The 21222-nt window shown below is 38.2% G+C and overlaps 1 protein-coding gene across 9 annotated transcripts in view; it reads left to right on the top strand.

The window, feature by feature from the left end:
* Positions 1-21222, top strand: part of LOC146317867 (receptor-type tyrosine-protein phosphatase mu) — a 237728-nt gene that overhangs the window by 38028 nt on the left and 178478 nt on the right. For all 9 annotated transcript variants that reach the window (XM_084733216.1, XM_084733221.1, XM_084733218.1 and 6 more), the window contains exon 2: positions 18446-18568. In XM_084733216.1, the coding sequence (XP_084589342.1) occupies positions 18446-18568 (123 nt within the window). The remainder of the gene's footprint in view (positions 1-18445; positions 18569-21222) is intronic.

Genomic DNA, 21222 nt, shown 5'->3' with positions numbered 1-21222 from the left:
GCAGAGACTTCTGACTGTATTTCCTTATTTTTCTCATTATCTGTCTGTGCGTGGGACTTTACCAACCCAAAACATTAGTATTTGACTCCTGATATCTTCTGGTGCATTTATGAATATTTTGGACAAATCCTAGCTTACTGCTTTTTCTATTTTATGTGATTAAAAAAAAAAAAAAAAATCAAAATTCAGCTTTTTTTTTTTTTTTTTACCCACCTGTCGGTCACAGTGGAAAATTCTTTTCCTTCATCATTCCTGTTTTCAATTTTCCACCAGACTCTGTGCCCTTTTGTTTTCTAAAAAAAAAGAATCCAGGACAATGAAACGTGCAGAAAAATGCACAATCAGCAACTGAGTGTGCCAAAATAAACTGTGTAATTTGTCACCATCGTGTTTTATCTTTTTGTTCCTTATCAACGTACAATTTACCTCCCTGTGGACACTTCTGTCTATCAAATTGTGATTTTGTCATTTAAGCTTACCATTTACTCCCTGCATGCCACGTTCTCTTTGTCTCAAAAACATTCAAGGGAAACCCTGGATGCTCCTTCATTGTGGCCCAGGACACACTGTGTACACACTGCTAATCTGAATGTGGTCTTAGTGATTGGCTCTCAAATGCATCATCACTGCATCATGGCTGCATTCATACCTGTAAGTAGAGCTACTTAGGACTGGATCACCTGAGACACATGTTATATCAGGTATAAACAGGGTCGAGGAATGACTGGCCTCAAAGTCCTGCAAATCAAAAAGTTTTTGGCCAACTATTTGAGCATATTTCTCAATGTTGACTGACTGTTGAGAGACTCGGTTACTATTCAGGAAAATAACAACATTCACTAAATTACAAAAATGACATTTCAAGCTGAGACAATATGAAGTGACTGATGACTAACACATCTTTTATTTTTCTACTTTAATTAAGGGCTGTAGTAGTTTTGACTGCGGAGACGTATTAAAGCCGGCTACTCAACTCTGTGCAGCGTATACAGCAATATGTAATTATGGACACTGAGTCCTGCAGTGTATTTATTCACAGAGCCAGAGAGTGTGTCATGATGCATTGACCAGGACCTCTGGTCACCACGCCACATTAAAGTGAGTGCTACAAATGTCAGAGAAATATGTCTATTGACTTTCTCTTACAAGACTAATGCTGCTTTTATCACTTTCAGACTTGCTAAAGTTCTTTTTTTTCCTGATTTGTCTGAGAAAGCTTTAGATAAACTGCAGATCATTCAGAATGCAGGAACACGTGCGCCGACCAAGCCCAGAAAAAGACGAAAACACACATTGTCATCTATTTTTAAGTCTCTTTGTTGCGTGACTGTTACTTTTAGAATAAGACTTAAGCTTCTGTTATTGGTTTTCTAATTCCTCAGTGAATTAGCACTTGAATACAAGTCATTAGACTATTTTAGGGTATGTGCTGTACAATATGTTCCTTTTAGACTTCTTCATCGCTGGTCTGTTAAGTGTTCCTACGGGTGGAAACTAAAACCTGTCAGGAAGTGGGTTTAGTGATTATAGTACTCAAAACATCACATTCACTTGACACTTTAAAATAAAATCGTTGTTTTCCTATAGTGAATCAGACTAATTTTGCTTTTCCAATGCACCTTTTTCAAAAACCTAATATTACAAATTTAAAATAATACTAAAATCATAATGTTAATAAAGTTTATCTGCTATGTTTGCAGTCATGAGTAGGCATTTACAGTGGTCTAAAGGACCAGTGTGTAAAATTTAATGTTTAAAGTTTCAGACAGGGAGGTGGAGGTGGGTCCGTCATGTCAGAAGGATTAAGCTAGAATAATTTAGAGTAGCATCATTTGTTATTAATATTACAAAGATCAGTAACACATTCTGAGGATGTTATGAAGCACAATGTCCTGGCACAGATGACAGGTGTGCTATGGTCATTTTAAACTTCATTTCATCTTCATAAAGCTCTATGAGCTCACAAACACATTTTCTTGATATATTTTATCACAGATTCCTCCCACAGTGGCAGCTGCACTCTCCATCATCTGGTTTAAAACAGGTCAAATGCCATCAACAATCTGTTATATATGATCAGCCTGATCAGTGTTATAGACAAGTGAAAATATATTAATAATACTCTTACATACCTTAAAAAAACCAACAGGACTTTTTTGAATAACCAAAAACACCAGAAGGAATTATAGTCCATATAAGAGATGAGAATGATGAGAATATTTCCACAAATTCATATGTTGTTTGTATTATCTATTACCGTAATTTTCGGGACAAAAGGGACAGGATCTGGGTTTCAAAACAGCTCCTTCAGGACCGTCCTGAATTTTTCAGGACTTCTGGTCAACCTAATTTAGTGGCATCTAGTAAGCCTGCAGATTGCAAATACCTCGTTTGTGCTGCTATAGAGACGTGCCGGCCTCCTTCAAAAAGAATAGAAACATAACAAAAACACAAGGCTTCTTATTAACATACTTGTCAATATTATTTTCCATTTTGGCTATATTCTACCAATGAATCCCTTTAAATTTTACACACTGGACCTTGAATTATCTTGTGATTACAAACTGTTTTGTTGTTTGGACTGATGTCAGAAACAACAAATACCTTGTTGTTTTTTCAGTCAACAGCCTGAGACACACAGACATGCTTTCAAAGTAGGAAAGAGCCAAAGAATATTTCACAGTTTCTCTTGAAACTAAACTAAATTAACTAAATGACTGAGTATAGTAAATAAAAGTCTCTTATAGTAAACATGGTGGAGAGTAGGGTTGTTCTGATACAATAACATTATAGGAAATACCTCTGATACACTTTTAAATGCTGGATCATCTGGATAGTCTATGCATGCACTGATGTCATGTGATTTATTTGCACTGCAATGGGACTGTTTCCTCCCTACATCGTTCGTAACACCGTTGACAGTAATCAGACCACATCCATACAGAGTTCAGTTTTCAACGCACTGGTATTGGATTAGTTCAGGTATCAGAATCTGTATCGGAAAGGAAAAAAAGGAAAAACCTCTCTAGTGGAGAGGACAAAAAATTCTATATAGATGATTATTTTACATAATTTTCTTCTTCTTAATTATTGAACCAATCAGATTATTTTGCTTCATCCTGCACATTTCCTCTCTTCGTTGGACTGTGTTCACATTGGTCCTCCTCTGTTGTAAATTCTTTCTTCTGTCCAGCAATAGAATTTGCTTGCACTATGACTTTATACGGACGTTTGTCACACTGTTAATGAAAAAACCTGCAGTGTAACAAGAGATCAGAGAGGTGCTGTGCCTCACAAGTTTGTGTGCTCCGGACTAATACCTGCGATCATTCACCTGGATGGCACAGTGGCTGGTTCGTAATATTCTCCTGCAGGGGACACGACAGAAGGCGACCGTGACTGGAGGACCGAAGACTCCAGAGGGAACGCCCTGCAGGAGCCTGATAACCATCTAAAACCGTAAAGGTTTCTCTGCTCTCTGTGATGTGTTGGGTTATGATAGGACACTTAAATCAGAAAATAGGTCACGAGCCGCCATACAATAATTGGATTTAAAAATTAATAATATTAATGAGAGCCGGGGAATTCCTTTGTTTCCTTGACTTATTCATACCACTTGACTGTCTGAATTGATAACAAACCAGCTGAAAAGTCTAATATGTCTCACAGTGATCTGTCACTCAGTGCATAAAGGTGACCTGTGCAGGCATTATCATATTAAAGTGGGTTAGCTCCACCGAGTCATAAAGAGTAGACATTTATTTTTAAAATAGACATTAATAGGCGGGAGAATCAGTGTAACAGTCGTCACTATCAAACCCTGTTTGCTTTAAGAATTTGAATTAGGTTGTGGGTGAAAGCAACATACCAAAGCAAATACAATGCCAAATCATTGAACAACTGACATTAAATTGTGTGTATGTGATGCAGCTGTTTTCTACCGTGAAGTAATGTAAGCAAACAATGTGATTTGTTCAGTTTTCCATCTGGTTACTTCTGTTAACCGCTGACTTGACAATATCTGAATCTTAGCCATAAATGTGAAAAAAAGGGATACTCCTTTCTAAAAAGTCAGATTTGTTTTAGTGCAGATTTTGACCTCATGAAAGCAATCGTTAAATATTTTGGGGAAATATGCGCATTCCCTTTCTTGCTGAGAGTTACATGAGAAGACCGAGGCCACTAATAATCTGTGAGGTAAATATGAAACTGAAACCAGTTAGCTTACGTTAACATAAAAGACTGGAAACAAGGCAAACAGCCAGAACAATATGAACACTATAATAATGACAAAAACCTAATTTAAGAAGAAGCATTATCATTCGCAGTGGTTTATGAGATGAGTTGTTCCTTCTCCTAAAATACTTATGTACACAGTCTTGTATCTTTGCCTTGTTTCTGTTTTCCAATCTTTTTTTTTGCTTTGAATCAAATGTTTTATGATCAGGATTCATCTCGTAGTTGGTTGGCTTGGTTCCAGGATTTAAAACTCTGGATACAAGGATTTTATTATACGTAAATGGAGTGAATGAACTGAACTGTTGAGCTCTATTAGTGTCACTGGTAACACATGTCTTTACTAAGCTGTGTCATATCAGTATGTCTGCTGTGAAAAAGGTCTATAGTGACAAAACAATGACACCTGGCAGAAATGAAGTGCAATATAAATTCCTTAACCATGGTAAAATATTGTTCAAAAAGGCACCTGTAACTTTTGGCTTGTCCCACTGCAATAACAATTGGATCGGTGCATCCCTAATTGGAAACAGACTGGGCATGCTGGGCAGCATTTTGACACAGTGGAAATGGACTGTAATGTCAGTTTTTGAAATGGCTTTAGGCTACAGTGACAAAACCATGTGGATGATATTGTTAGGTGCTGTAGTTAGGACAGAAGTGTCATGGTAAATGCCGTGGGTGATTTTTCTTATTGATATAATTATCTACATTTTCTTAAAATGTCATATAGAACTGAGGCTGTTAAACACAGTAAAACAAAATTCCTCCCACTTGTTCTGAGATTCACACTGACCAGTCTGCAGACTCTCCTGTTGCCAAGCACAACAAGAGCTCAGCGCATGCAGTAAATTTGAAACGGGGGGCTCATATGCCTCCTGCCTTCCACCCACCACCCCACCCACCCACCACCTCACCCAGGAGGATTAAGCCTGGCCACGGGGTTTTTTCTTTCAGGTAGCTGATTTATGTGGCTTCAGCGGAGAAACAAAGGGTCTGAATGTGTTTGAAGTGTGCAGGTGAAGACCCTAAGACGGCACTTTGAAAAAGCTCCCACTGGGATGGAAATCTCTTCAGCCACACCTGTCAAGGCAACGCTCAGATCTACACGGTAACCTTCCACCTGGGCCGGGATCCTCCCTCCACCTGTGCACTGTCTGTCCACGTGTTGGTCAGACTTTGTGTGTGGCAGAGGGGGATTAAGCGCACTGCATATGTGATTGACGATATGTCACGACACAAAACCAAAGTAATGATATTTCATCAAGCTGATAATTCTGCCTGAATGCGCGAGCTTTGCCTTGTGGCCTAGATTTTCCCTTCTCCTCATGAGGGATTGACTCAACCTTTCTTCTATTCTTCTACATTTTCTAATTAGCTTTAGTGATTTCCTAATTCTTTGACATTCAACCTTGAATTATTCCCTCCTCCACACATAAAAAACAAGCATTTGTTCCAGTTCTGGAAAACCAACAAAGCATGTTAATGTTCTTGTTTATTCCATGATCAAACATAATCATTCTCTCCTCTGGAGGAAACCTCCCTTTGGGCTAATTTCTGGCATTGTTACTTGCATGTTTGACAAATTAGAGTCTGGGAAACTCAGAGAGCACAGGGGGGAGAAAGCAACTGATACTGACATTAGCATTTCATCCTTTCTTTGTTACACTCTTCAGGCCGAATTCAAAGGTTTGTTGACTTAGCAGGTTTTGGAAGGATTGAAGGGGTTCAGTCTGAAGGGTCATCCACTGTGGGATGGGAATGTTGTTTTCTATTGGAGTGAGCCGGGGGGATGTTTAGCATTGAGCACAGACTGGGCTCTTCCTCCTTTTTCTCTTCCCGAGATCTCCCTGTCCAAGTGTGGATCTATTTTTCTCCCAGAAACCAGGGAGTTTTCTCCTCTCTTATACTGTCTCTCATTGATTGAAGCTCAGGCCAGCGGCCCATCACACCTAGATCAAATGTGAAACCACGCTGGAGGAAGTTTTAATTTCCAGTCTTATAGTATTGAGCTACTACTGTGTTGTGAATCAATGCAGAGGGTTAATTCCTCTTTAAAGGGATAGTTCAGATTATTTGGTGCTGGGCTGTAAGAGGTTCCTATCCATTGCTAGTGTATTAGGAGATGATCCTCTCAGCTTGGAGAAGCAGAAAGGGGCACCAACTCGGAAGCTAAGCAAAGCCTTTTTTAGCCACCTAAAAAAATATCAGCATCAGTTTGTATGTGTATGTTAGTGTATGTTATATTATTTTTTTAAAGCTTTACTTTGGCACCAGAGAGACTTTTTCACGGGAAACCTCCATTATATAAACCAAATATTGCTTCCTCCAAATTTTACCTTTCAGAACACGGAAGTTGCTCGTCAATCGCCTCGACCTGTTAGTTTGTTTGTGTTATTGTGTCACTTCTGTGAATCTGAACTAATCTTCTAAAACACAGGAGTCACATAATAACGCAAACAAAGTAACAGACAGCAGCAGACCTGTAACTCTTGTGTTCTGCAACATAAAATGACTGATTTTAGCAATGGAAGTTGGCTAGTTTGGAGAGAGCAATATTTGGCTTATTACTGCCAGTTTCTCTTTAGAATAGACGGGAAAGTTAAGTAGTGAAAATATTCTCAATAAGAGTCTCTACTCAATATCAATTTACGTGGTGAAAATACCTTTTTCGATGCTGTCCGTCCGCAGTAGTTCATTGCTTAGCTTCCATGCTTGCACTCCTCTCTGCTCCTCCAAACTTGAGGTAGGCTGACAGTCTACATCTACAGAAGAACCACATACAAGTCCACATCAAATAATCTGAACTATCCCTTTAAACCATCTTCAGAAGTTGGTTCTGCACCGCAGGATACACATCAACAATACCAGGGCGTTCAGACACAGCGGGATGTTTCTTTTGTTTTTTTATTTAGGATATTCAACAGTCAGAGTATCTGAGCATTTCTCTCAGCTTTTCCTCACCTCACTGATCAAAATGCATCTGCTCCTCGGTGCAGCTTTAACTTGTGCAACAAATAAACAGTGATTTTAATGGAGCGCCTTTTATGCTCAGTCACCGTATCATTTCTGGGGGCATGTTGAACACAGGAAAATGGGGAGCCAAACAAGCCTATTTCGCTCTGCCATTCAGTGTATCAACAGGCATTAAGCTGAATAGGAAACAGCCTTATTTTCTCTCCCTCTCTCTCTCTGGAGGGCAGAGGCACGGAGACAGACAGACTGTAGCTCTCTCTGTGGATAGAGACAAGAATGGAGATGCTGGGAACAATAGGAGGAGAAGCCATTGTTAACCAGCCTCGTTGCTGTCAAGTCGTAGTCAGGATGTGCCTAAGCCAACTCTCTGCAAACTAAACACTGAACACAGCAGGTGCTTGTCCTCAGTCTTTGGAGATTGATTAAAATCTGTAATATATGTACAGTACTTAGTCCTAAAATAATTATCACCTAGTCATGTAACTACTTTCCTCCGATTATTAGCGCAGTTACAATTACCGAAATCTAAATGAGCTTGTTATGCATCAACTTATGTCTGAGAAGTAACTAGTAACTGTAGCTAACTACTAAATTTCATTAACATGACCAACATGGATGATATGTCATCAGAGATTACGGAAACATGCTAAGTTGAAATACTGGCTTCTCCAACAGAAACGCTATGGCCAGCATGTTCTTTGAAATTTCCATTTCCGTGCAGAGCATCTGTATTTGTTTGCCCATTTCATTTTAATTAGAGTTTAAGTCGATGCCGAATGTTTGCCAAACGATTTCGTGTCTGTTTATGAGTCGTAAGAAATTATTCATAGTCTTTAAGAAGTAGTAAATATTTATAGCGGTTAAATTGAGCAATATGTTAATGGCGTCTGGCAGGCAGCCACTGAACTTCAACTCCAGATTGCGTATTTTCAGAGTGTTTTGCTTTTGTTTTTAGTATAAAATTCTTAGCTTTACACTGACAGTTATAAACAGCTGATCAGCTTAAAGTTTAGGACTCGTCGTCACTTGTCGTTTGTCAAAGTATGATGTTGTGCTCATCTTGCAGGCGACCTGCCTGAGCTTCGGGCCATAGGTTGTATATTAAACAGGCATTCAACCAATTTAATTCACCGTCTATGGCTCCAACTTGTTATTTGGACTGCACCACTAATTTTTGAAGACTAGGGTCTTACATATTGCTTATTTAGGAACTCTCCTACTTTTTTAGTGCCAATGAGCCTCTGAACTATTTGACCTTAACCTTCCTGAAAGGTTCTGGCAAGCTATGATCCAAAATTGACTTTCGTTAAGGAGAAAAATTAGCATATTTTTTGGTGTTCACAACAGGATACATCTGTGCAGTCAGACCTGAAGTCCTCATTTTTATTGCTTAGAGAAAAATGACAATAAGGATCTTCCATGTCTCCGAGTTAGAATCCATATTCATCTTAATTGGTGCCTGGCAGGTTGTACAGAATGGAGATGGATTTGAAGTCATTTACTGGAAGTTCTTGACAGGCGCAGTGGAAGAGAACGTCAAGCCCTGTTCTGGCACACATAGCTTGAAAATCATCTGTCAAAATTTAGCATATCTAAGGAGAAGGCTGCCTGTCATCTTCAATGTACATCTAACCATGCACAAGGGTGGATTTGATCAGGAACTATGTTGTACTCCGGATGTAAAGCACATTCATCAAGTTGATATTTGGTTGACAAGTCAAAAAAATGCCCTGGAAAGGCAAAGCGGTCTTTGTAATGAGATGGTTTTGAACTACACACACAGAAGTGCCACAGGGTTTTTTTAATAATGAATTTGTGCACAATATTTTTAAATCAAAATATTCTTGGCTTCATACATCATAAGACATTTTTTACTGTCTTAACTTACAAATGCGATGTTCTCTTGTTGCCCTGATTTTCTTCCGTCATACTAGATGTGATTTGTCGGTTTTGTTTTGCAAAACATTGCTGACAAGTGCATGGCTCAGCCAGCCAGATTATCAGTGGAAATCTCCACTCCAACTTCTTTATTTCCCCTCGAATCAATGTGGTGAACAGCAAGACGTGATTGATAATGATATTGAGATTGATTGTCTAAATCCCATCCCACAGTTCAAAGTCCCCAAACAGATAGTATATATACATGCAATTCAGTGCAGAGATAGGACTTGGCAGGAGCTGCCAATAGATAAGTGAAATAGGGCCAGAGTGAAAAGGCCTATCAGTCCCTAAGGGGCTTAGCTGCAGGATTCTGGAGCTCTAAACTGGTGGTGGTGGAGGGAGATAGTCGACATTGGTTTTAAATTACCCAAGATTGCCTTGTGGTTTCAGTCTGTGGGGACGCCAGCAGACAAGATGTTTGTTAAAACAAGTGCAGACATTGAGGCAGATTGGGGCAAAGAGCAAACCTGCGATTTCCTAGCCAGACAGAGCAGGTTGGAAGGCTGGTAATTGCAGAATTGGCAGAGGGGCTAAGGAGGTCTTGCAGCAATGATATCTGCCACTGGGACCGAACCAGTGATGATGCTGGAAAGGGGCTCAGTTTCCTCCCTGGGAAGATATTCTATCTGATGCCATACAAGCTGCAGCACACACCACACTAATGCTACTGTTGTTCATTTGCTCGCTTTGTAACATGGCATATGTAACTCTCTCAAAATTACTGGGTAGAAAATGACCAATAATTATGCAGCGGTTAGTAATTATCACACAGGTGCCAACCGTGTTCTGTACCCGCAAGGTTCCGAGTTCATGTTCTGCCTCAAAACTTTCCACTCTTCATTCTCTGCATTGTAGCCTTTCCAACAAAAGTAAAGCCACAAAAAATAATCTTACAGGAATAGTTCAACACTGGTAATAGGCTCATGAAGATTTCTTGCTGAGAGGTAGATCTGTGACTTCCTTGAGTCTCTTCAGGTTGCCTGGCAACCTCACAATCTGAAGAGGTACCTGTACTTTGGTGTGATGTGATTTAGCCAATGTTTCATCTGTTTTAAAGGTAAAATTTAAATTTGTATGCTAATTCAATCATTTCTTCATATGCAAGTTACATTAGTGTTGTGCTAGATTTATAACAGACTACAGCTACATATGCATATTCATACAGATATGTTATAATGAAGTAAGTAACAGACTAATGATAGTAAGTTTGCTAAACTGTGACAATGCCCTAACTAAATGAATTTTAAGTCCATTAACTAATGTTATGTAATGTAATCTACCGTTTTTAATATGGTAACCAGATGTTAGGTAAATTGATCACAGCAGGGCAACACTCACATTCAAGTTCATTGTTAAAAGTTTTTCTAAAAATTTCTGATAGCCATGAAATATATGCTGTTGTTGTTTTATAGCTAAGGGTCGGTTTTTAGTGTCATTTAGTGTCATTCTCATCAGGAAAGCAAGTAAGTGTCTTTCCCAAAATGTCGGACAGCTACTTTGAAAAAATAAATGACAAGAAACAAGAAACACCCACAAAGTTGAGGAGAATCAAATCACTTCTTTTGTCCATCCATCAGTCCAAAACTTTACAAAATTAAATAAATGACAAAGAAAACCATCAAACTATATTTACATTACATATTACTTAAATTAAATATTTACATTTAAGAGGCTTGAAGCAGCAAAACTGTGTGTTTGCTTGAAAAATAATAATTAATTAATTATCAAAAACATTGGTAACAATTTTTTTTTTCAATCCACAAATCAAATAATCAGCTAATTCTTGCAGACCTAGTCAACTTTTTTTTAACCTTTTGACAGAGCCAGGGTAGCTGTTCCCCCCCAGTTTTTATACTAAGCTAAGCTAAGCAAGCTTTATATTGAACAAACAGATATGTGGCCAGTATGGAACTTCTCATTTTGCTCTTAGCCACAAAGCAAACAAGTGTATTTCCCAAAATGTGGAACTTCTCTCCTTTTAAAAAAGGAACAAAAACAAACAAACAAGAAACAAAATTACCCACAAAGTCAAGGACGATCAAATCAGCACCCCTGAATTAGATGCTAATAAACATTTTTTTTTTCTTGAAAACCTATGTAAAGGTGTAATCTTCAAAAATTAGAAGTAATCTTGCAAACAAACAAAAACATTGCAAAATGGAGCCGAGCAAAGTCGATTACAACCCCACCCAGGAGAAACGTTCTGAACATTTTCACCTCATTTTTCATTTAAGGCCTTACTTACCACACATCTGCTTTTCCTGCATTCTGTCTCCAGCCTCACAAACCTTCCCACATCCATTCACTGCCATTCAGAGACAGAACTGTGTGTGTGTGTAGCACTTCACTACAGTATGAAACTTACACACACACACTCACGGCCTTTAATGCTTAAAGTTTACTTTTGTTACAGGTGCAATAACAAAAGGCCTTTTAAGTCTGACTTGAAAATCTTTAGGAGAAATTGGCTCCAGCATTGAAGGGTTGAGGTATTGATTCTGGCCTCTGGCTCAGTCCAGGAAAAGATGGATAGATTTCTTTGAAATGCACTCTGCGTGAGAATATAAAGACTATTGTGTGTTCTCGCTCAGGAATAAATTGTTTCATGACATATCTAGGGCCACCTTTTTAGCTTCAAGCTGCCTGCTTCTCTTGAAAGGCGACTGTTGACAGGGTGGAGCACATTCATCTGTAGTACCAGACTACCCACACCTCATAGAAGCTTTTATTGAAAGTTAAATCTCCTTCAGAGAGTTGGCAGCCTCTCGTTGGGATATCTATTTCAGCAGCTGTCGAGGCTGATTATATGGGGGTTGTGCCACACACTGGCAGCGATATAAACCTCCTACAGAGAGAAGGACTATTATGATGCTATTGATTGATGCTTTCATCTGCATGCATGTGTACAATCTCTTGACTCCGAGGCAGCCGGTTGTATTGATGGCATGCAACATGTGATCGCTGATATGTTTTGTTTTTGATTTATAACGGTCACAATGGCGAAGTCACACATTTCAGAAGGCTTATGATGACATGTAATTTCTGCAGAACAAGATTCTGCAATGTTTACCTCAGGACAGAGCAGTTCTGTAACAGATCAATGACAAAGTTGTAGGCGTTGCTGGAGAATTTCCCAATACTGAAGTCTGATAACAAGAGCCCTACGTAACAATCAAAGCAATGCGAATTGATTTATTGCTTGTTCACACCCTGTTAGCCCGTCTTAATGGTCAAAATAGTTCAGCTAAAGCAGCGAATGCGGATGGTGCTTCAGTTTTGTCAATGGAAAAGCAGAATGGGTTTGTTCCACCCACTGTTTTCAGATCCATAGAGTATCAATAAAAGAACACAGTTACCCTAGACTATTCAATGTAATCTGCTGTATAATCACTGCATTCTAATTGTCAAGAGCTGATACTGAATTGGTGCTGGTCCTTGAATGGTCAGTACTGAAATATTCATAAGCTCAGCAGCATAATGGTGCTGCTGTCGGTATTTATGTATCGTTTATTAGCTCTGACGTAGCCAGTAGTGAGTGTGCAGTCAACAGAGCCAGAGAGAGAGAGAGAGAGAGAGTGTGTGTGTGTGACGTATAGCTGTGAATGTCACAGTGAAGTGTGTGTACAGTTTAGGTCCTCGTGTGTTGCATGCAGCTGAAGGTGCTTAGCTCCAGAGTTAGCAACAACTTCGACACATGCTCACTTAAGGTATAAGTGGACAACAAGTGACAACAAGTCCTCCACTGTAAGCTGATTTCGCTCCAGTCAGTTACCCCGAACACAAACGCCCACTGCTCCAAAAATACACACTCTGGAGTTGGAGCTAAGTGACTACCTGCCAGGCTCCATTAACAAACTGCTCAAATCAACCGTTTTAAGCATCTACTCCTTTTACAAGATTATTAATGTTTTCTTACAAGTTATAATCAGACTAACCAGTGTGGTGAATATTCTGCATTAATTTGAAGTCATAAAAGTGAAACAGGCGAATAAAACGAGGTGTTTTAGGAGGACATGCTGACTGCAGCATTGTTGTTGAAGCTGGTATTTCAACTCGGCATGTTTCTTAGAAAAAAAACATCAATATTATACAATCTTAAAGATAATAATAAATAATAAAGAAAGAAAGAAAGAAAGAAACACACCCCTTAACCACAGTTACCAGTCACCCCAGTTAAAAGACTGTTGAATCTTTTGACATGTTTGCATGTCTTTATATCTTGCAGCAAATTATGGAAAGTAGTATCGATAAGAGTATCAGCATCGATAAGCAGATCCTTAGGATTAGGTTTGTAATTGTTCTGCTCAAAGGTAAGTCTTTTAATTGTCACTTTATCAAGTTCTGGCATCACAAACAGCTAAAAAAAGTCAGATTACAGCCACAGTTTGAACTGTAGGAGACCAGTGGAAAAACATATTGGTGATATAAGCAGTATATTATGTTAAGCTCCTGTATCTCCTGTAGGTAAATGTATGCAATCAAAACTGAATTGTGTTTTTTTCCCTTCTTAATGTCTTTTGAATTCAAATTAACTGAGCAACAAGAGAGTCATTAATAGAGCAGATCAGTTAACGATCTCTTTGAAGAGGATGTAGCTCCAAACTGAAACCTCACCCCTCTCATTTTCCTGATTTATTATTAAACACAGAGCTGACATTTAAAAATAATAAAACCTCTCAAAATTAAACAAGGAATGGGATCTGCTTAGTGCTTATTCTTTTTTTTTCTTTCTACACTCCAGTCACCCACTGACTCGGAATACATTTTGCTCCTCGCCAATGCCATCGATTTGAATATCAAACACCAATAAAAGCCACCTCTTTGGGTTTGTTTGAGCACCACCATGCTGGGAGAGTTAGGTGGGCGGCAAGGGGCAAAGGATCTTGGAACTATTGAGTCAAAATATTGATGGAACGGAGCCAGTCCCCGTGTCGCTGCAGCCAAAGACTCATGTTAATGTTCTCCAAGTTACATCTTGGCAACACAGATATTTTTATTTATTTAGACAGAAAGTTGCCTGAGCATGAAGTGCATGCTCTTTTTTTCAGCACCGCCTTGGTCCTCCTAGAGTTTCACACAGTCACTCCAGGGAGGTGGAGGACAACCACAGCTTTCTAGTGTTGGCCAAAGAACAGCTCCAACTGAAATGCTGGGGTTTAAGAGCATTTCTGAAGGGCATGTTGATGATGACTCACAAGGGTTTGTCACTCAGATTCCCTCATTCAGAGTCTTGGGAATAAGTTTTTTGGCCACCTGTTACCGCTGCTCCACATTCAAATCAACAATTAGCACTCCAGGTTGGACAGGCTGTGTACTGTGCTGCTATAGGTGGATCCATCTCTTAACTGCCTCCACAGAATAATGAACCAACTCGCACCCAATTATACAATGGCAGCTAACAGCTGTTAAAAAATGCTAATGAGCTTAGCATAATAGCTTGGAGAAAAAAAAACTAATGTATATGGAGATAAAAAATTGTGGAGTAAATTAAGAATCTTTCCTCTTTTTTTGCATTAGGAGATGTGAAGATTCTGTAGCCTGCGGCCCGTGTGGTTCTGAAAATCAATAAAGAGCGTCAAACAGAACCTTTAAAAACTGAGTTACAAAGATCTTAAAAGTGGTGGAAAAACTACTCAAATCTTTTACGCACAGTTTACAAATACTTCGATTAAAGTTATGGTCACGCATTAAACATTGTGCATTGCCTATATAAGTATTACCATCAAAATACACTCATCAAAAGTAAACCAGCTCACTAAGCAGATTTCTGAATATTATATATTATATTATTAGTTTATAATTGTTACATCAGTGTGTCAGAATCACCTTAATGTTGCAGTAATCCTAATTCTAACCCCTTTATATACTGCTGGGTAGCATAATCTACAAAAATGCAGTGTCATTTGTTTGTTGATTGTATTTTATATTAATAATCTAAATCTGCAATGCAAAAACTAAAACTGTCAAACAGAAAAAGTGGAGTAAAAATGTACAACATAATTGATAGAAAGTGTTCAGATAACATTTTTCTTTCCAATTCCGATACCTGAAGTTGAAGTATATCGGCTGATAAGCAATCTGATACCAGTGCTAAAAACATATAGTTTATATATTATTATTATTATTATTTTCTAACAGCTGTGTATTACTGGCCTTGTATGGATGTGATATAATTGCTATTGTTGTATGGTCTGACTCAGGTCCAAAGAATTTGTTATATGAGTCGCTGCTGAGGAGAAGCAAGGTCCTGTTTTGTGGCTAATATATCAGATTGGTGCATAGACTCAATGCCCAGTTCAGATTAAGCTGTATCGCAGGCATTCCTGATGCTAGTAATGGAACTACTCTAGTATTAAGTGGAATCAAGTGACATTACTTCAGTGAAGTCAGCTACAAGTACCTCTTGTACTACAGTTAAGTACATTAAAACATGATTAATCACTGGACATAGTAGTAAAAGTTTAATGATGATATTGAGGTAAAAATAAGATTATGTCTTAATATTATAACACATTTGAATAAGTGGAGTAGAACCATTTGCATTAAGCGTGGCATAAGTAGGGTGAGTTAAGCATGAAAAATAAGGAATTTTGGAAAGTGTTCAGTGCATATTTTTGTAATTGAGTTACAGTGACAACAGATATGTGTATTAACGTCAATCACAGGCCTTTTTCATAGCAGACATTTTGACTTGTCATATTAGAAAAAGCAAGGGTTTCACTAATGTCAATAATAACGCCTCCTTTCTGTAAAGAATCTTGGGAAGTCATGGCAATTTTCTTACTTACACCTGAGTTTTTTCTACTGTGATTGTAGCTTGCTAGCTGAGAGCAATTTCGGTCGGTTAGTGGTCAGAGCGTCACCATTTAATGTATGTGGAGGCGTTTGCAAAGCATAACTGAAGGTAGAAAAAATTTACTGTTGAGGTATGAAAAATCAGCTAAAGCCAAATCATTTTTTTTTTTTGACTGCTAGACCAAGTAGACACACTCCACTAGCATAACTATTTGTTCTGGCTGGCATGTTAACAAACAGCTGTCAAAGTTAACGTTAGCTTAATTAGAGCCACATGGACATGGGGTCCATGTCCAAGTAAGTATTTTATTCTTGTTTATTGTGCTAATTCTTAACAATAGTATCTCTCTTTGTTTTGCTATTTTGGCCTTGTTTATTTTCACGTTAGCTTCTCTGTGATGTTCACAGTTAGCAGGAAAATTAGCTAACACAGGTAGTTAGATGTGTTAATGTGTTTGGGCTATTATGGTTAGGAGGCAATGAGTTTCTGAACAAGCTCTGAACGATTCCTCAACCTTTTACCTGGGGTACTTTGGCAATCACTCCCTTTTTCTATGTCCACCCCCTCAAAAAACAGACAAAGCAGCAAATCTATCATTAGCAGCTGCCCTATGCAGCTAGATATTAATTATCCTGTGTTCTCCTCGTTTGGCCACTCATTTGCACGTGTACTGTAAATGTCACCGGGGAGATAAATGAGAAAACAAAAAGCCCAGCTCGTAGCCTTTATGCAGCAGAATGTCAGAGGAAGCTTGTAAGAGATGAGATATTGGTTTTGGCCTGGCACAGATTCTGGCTCAAAGGACACAGCAAGAGGCAATAAAATTTGTATGTCATCTGTGTTTAGAAACATATTAGCAGTGTGCAGGCAAACATTTACAGATTCAATTTTTGGATTCATTACTGGCAAGAAGCAGGGTAATATATTGTGCATCTGTTATCAACAGCAGTGGCAAAAGTACACACATTCTGCACTCAAGTAGAAGAACGGATACTTGGGGGAAAAAAAAGGCTCTGGTAAGAGTGGAAGTACTGATTCAACTTCTTTAGTCAAGGAAAAGTGAAAAAGCACAGCCTCTGAAATGTACTCAAAGTAAAAAAGTAAAAATTTGTCTTCCGAAGGACATTTCTACCGGCTGTTCCTGTACAAAGCTAACTGAACCTAATGTTTTCTCTGTGGTCGATTCTCCCTCTCTGTCAGTTTTGACTTGCTGCGTCTTGTTAAGTCATTTTTGTCTGGTTACATCTTTTATGTCATTTTCATCTTGTTTTGTATTGTCCCTCTCTGTCTGTCTTGTTGCATCTTTTACACCATATTTTTCTGGTTACTTCCTGTTACATATTTTCTTATTTTTGTCTTGTTATGTAATTTTCATCCTGTTACATCATATTTGTCTTGTCACATCTTTTATGTCATTGTCTTGTTATGTATTATGTTGTTTTCATCTTGTTGTGACAAATTCGTTTTGTTACATCTTTTACATCATTTTTGTCTTGTATTGTTTTCGTCCTGTTATGTCATTTTGTCTGTTATGTATTGTTATGTTGTTTTTGTAGTTGTTACATCTTTTACACCATTTTAATCTTGTTACATTGTATTTGTCTTGTTACACCTTTTACGCCGTTTTCACATTGTTGTGATTGTCTTTTATCTTTTGTGCCTTTTTCGTCTTCTTATTTAAATGTCGCTTTATTATTATTACGTCTTTTATGTCGTATTTGTCATGTTGCGTCACACAAACCAATGTAATCTAGTATCTGAATCTGTATAATATAATTTTTTGCCTTCCCTGAAAACAACCAAAAATTTCAAAAAAATGTGTAAAGGCACCTTTTACCCAGTGGGAACTGTGTAAAAGCTGCCTTTACACATATTTTTTTTACTCAGTATGAACTCCTTTCGAGGCACATATTGTTCTGACTATGCCTTTTTGGTAGATTTATGAGTGGATTGAAAGGCACTTTGAGTGGAAAAAAAGCTCAACTCTCACATTCTCTACGTGGCCTTTAAGGTGTGAGAAATAAAGGGGCATTTGTATTAATCGATCACACGACAAGCCTGGTTGAAGTCTGGCCCTAATGGTTGCTTGCTGTCATTTTGCAAGCAGCTTGTAAAAAGGATTAGAGTGGCTCTGTGCAGTAAGGGCGCATGAACAGCAAAGTTCTGTGGCCGGCAAGGAAAATAAATCAATTTATCCCTGATGGTGGTGCAGTTTTAGAACATAATGCCTAACGATGATGGAGTTTGGACACTTCATACTTGTCATTGTGAAATTGGACTGCCGTGTTGCTAATGATGGTAATGTATGTTGTGCCTCGCCTACTACAGTAATCCTTCACTCTGTCTCACTTAAATGCATCTCATTGTCTGGCATATTGCATTATGAATACCGCTGGGGAAAAAAAAGAGGAGAATTTAATTTATGTATTCATTCATTTGAGCAGCAAGTTAATGGAAAAACTGTATAACCATATAAATTTCTTCCTTTTGTCACAGGCGATTGTAACTTTGAGAAGCCGCTGGCAGCGTGTGGGTACAGCCAAGGCAGAGACGATGACCTTGACTGGGAGCAGGCCAATACCAGAGAGAAGTCTTCATCAGATCCATGGATGCCCTCAGGTAAGGACAGTGACACGGGCTCCTGAAGAGGAGAAATGATGAAACCATCTCCATACAGGGAATAAACCACTGTATGGAGAAGAATACTGTAACAAAACAGTATTCTGCACTGATTATTATTGTATCAACAAATGTTTTTTTTTTATAAATAGGAAGAACTCAGTGGTTAAACAAAAAGGTATTCAAACCAGTGAAGAAAAACACATTAGATTAAAAAACCTGACACTGCTGGATTTTCACATTTTGACTCCATCACACAAAACAAAGCCTCCAGTTAGAGAAGGGATCAGAATATAGTGCTTTTCCTCATTACAAGCTGTCTGTGACATTCGCCATGATAAAGAGTATCCTTGAAAATACAAAATATTACTTGGCTCAAGTGGCCAAGCTTTACGCACAACGATTATAAATATTCTGAGCTTGCAACTAATTTGACAGAGCATTTACATGACAGATTTTTATGTTATGCTTTTTTCCCTCGAAACTAAATCCGTCTCTGAATGGCCAGTTCAGTCTGATGATTTAGGTGTTTACATCAGACATTTTTCTAGTTAGGCTATATGTCTGACTATAATTGGAATATACTGGAAGGCTGCATGTAAACAACTTAGTGTTGGAGACTAATAAGTATTGATTACAGCTTATATGTTCATGTAGTACTATTTTATCTTGTAAGCATAAACTTTAAAGTGAAAGCAATATTTCTAACTTCTTCTTGAGTTACACTTTTTTCTTCTCTTTTATAATTAGTGTGACACAGTAAAGCCTCTGGAACTTTGGCTTGAAATAGAAAAATGCATGTATGATATCCAAGTCGAGTGAAAATAAAAGTTAATATTCTTAATCCTTTTTTTTTTTTTTGTAATTGCTGTTTATAGCATAGGTGCAGCAGATCACAATTTGATTGACATCTCCCTCGGGAGAACCAGCACAAAAGTTAAGCAATGTCCTGCTGTGGACAGGGTCGGCAACAAAACAGATTTTAGCCATCTTTTAAAAAATTGTATCAGTTTAAGTGTGCTCTGTATGCAGAATATTTTCACCGATTGACTTGGCTGTCAGATGGCGTTTTCCAACGGGGAACTGACTTTGCTCTCTTCAAAGTCACCAGATCTCCTCTGACAAAACCAGTAATTTTACCTTCCAGAACGCCAGAGTTGCTGGACTACTGCTGCCTTGATTGGTTAGTAAGTTTGTTATTGTCAGTGGTGGACAAAGTACTCAACCCCAGTACTTGAGTCAAAATATAAATACTCCTGGTCAAATATTACTCAACTACAAGTGAAAGTTGCTCAGTCAAAATTTTACTTGAGTTAAAGTACTAGAGCTCTTGCTTTTAAAAATACTTAAGTATTCAAAAGTACATGTTTTTAAAAATACTTTAGTATTCAAAAGTACAAATTACAAAGTACATTTTCTAATATCAATACATGCTGTATTGTTTTCATGATGCTTGATGAAGCTTGTAACTCTCTGAAACCATCTAATGATGCACTGACCTGCTTGTAGAACCACTCTGCTACACAAAGCCTATAGAAACATCTATAAAAACTTCAGCATAGACATGCAATCAAAAACAATAAGGACAGCTGTTGTCATTTTCTGATGTAACTGTATTAAAATAACTGCATAAAAGCAGATTGAAGCCAACTGTAAGGAGTTCTCCAAGTCTGTTAAATAACTGAGATTTCTTTCTGGCTTTAGGGGCAGTATATACATGAATTGTGTGGTATTTTGTGGTATTTAACTTTAAAAGCCTACCTGAAATAATGAATAATTCTAATAACACCTTAAGATTTAATTTTGTCTTTCTCCTGCCCTCACCATTAGTTTCAATTAGTTCCTACCTGCCATTGTTTACGGGGGACAGGTATGAGTGTGGAGCCATGTGTGTAACAGTTTTGTTGACCCCGCTGTGAACCCTGAAGAGTAAAGTTGTGTGTACTGTGCTGTCAGGCCGTTTTGATGAAGAATAAGTACATAAAGAGAAGTTGTAGCAGCTTATTACGAAGAAAAGATGGTTACAGACTGGTGGTGGCGGCGTTTTTTCTTGCTCATCAATGTCTATATAAGACCCAAAATACACAGTTAGAAGGCTACTGTGGATATGGGTTTCCAGTGGCTTTGATGCAAATTATTCCCACATGAGTATCTTTTGCACAAGATCTTTGGGACAATCACATGAACTGAGACAAAAGCAACATTTGATACAAAAATACTCAGATCCATTTTAATTAAAGCGGCCTTTTCGTCAGCCACATATTGAAATTCATTAAAATGCTTTCCCTGCATTTTGTGTCTGTCGCACACAATTTGTCTCTTTAATGTTCCATTGATCGCTTTTCATTTGATTTGAAATGCAGAGATATCACCGCCACTGAGCAGAAGGCACCTAAGGAATTAGACTAATGGAATGACTTTTTTTTTTTCCTGTGTTATAACAAAGGTAGCGTTGCAAACTAATGGATATTGTTTTCCTCCCCTATCTGACGCCTAATCTCACAAAGACTGCATCACAGATAGATTGCACTGGGCCCCCCCAGTGACAGAGGGGGAATTAATTAGCAGGCCTTCACTAATTTTAAGCAGCCAGTGCCCAGACCTGTTTGTGTGTACATCAGGATGATGTGTGTTGAACCGCCCTAGAGAAATTG

Source organism: Lutjanus erythropterus, chromosome 12, assembly GCF_056507025.1.
Source record: "Lutjanus erythropterus isolate fLutEry1 chromosome 12, fLutEry1.hap2, whole genome shotgun sequence".
Classification (NCBI taxonomy): domain Eukaryota; kingdom Metazoa; phylum Chordata; class Actinopteri; order Lutjaniformes; family Lutjanidae; genus Lutjanus; species Lutjanus erythropterus.
This window is presented reverse-complemented; position numbering and strand designations above follow the sequence as displayed.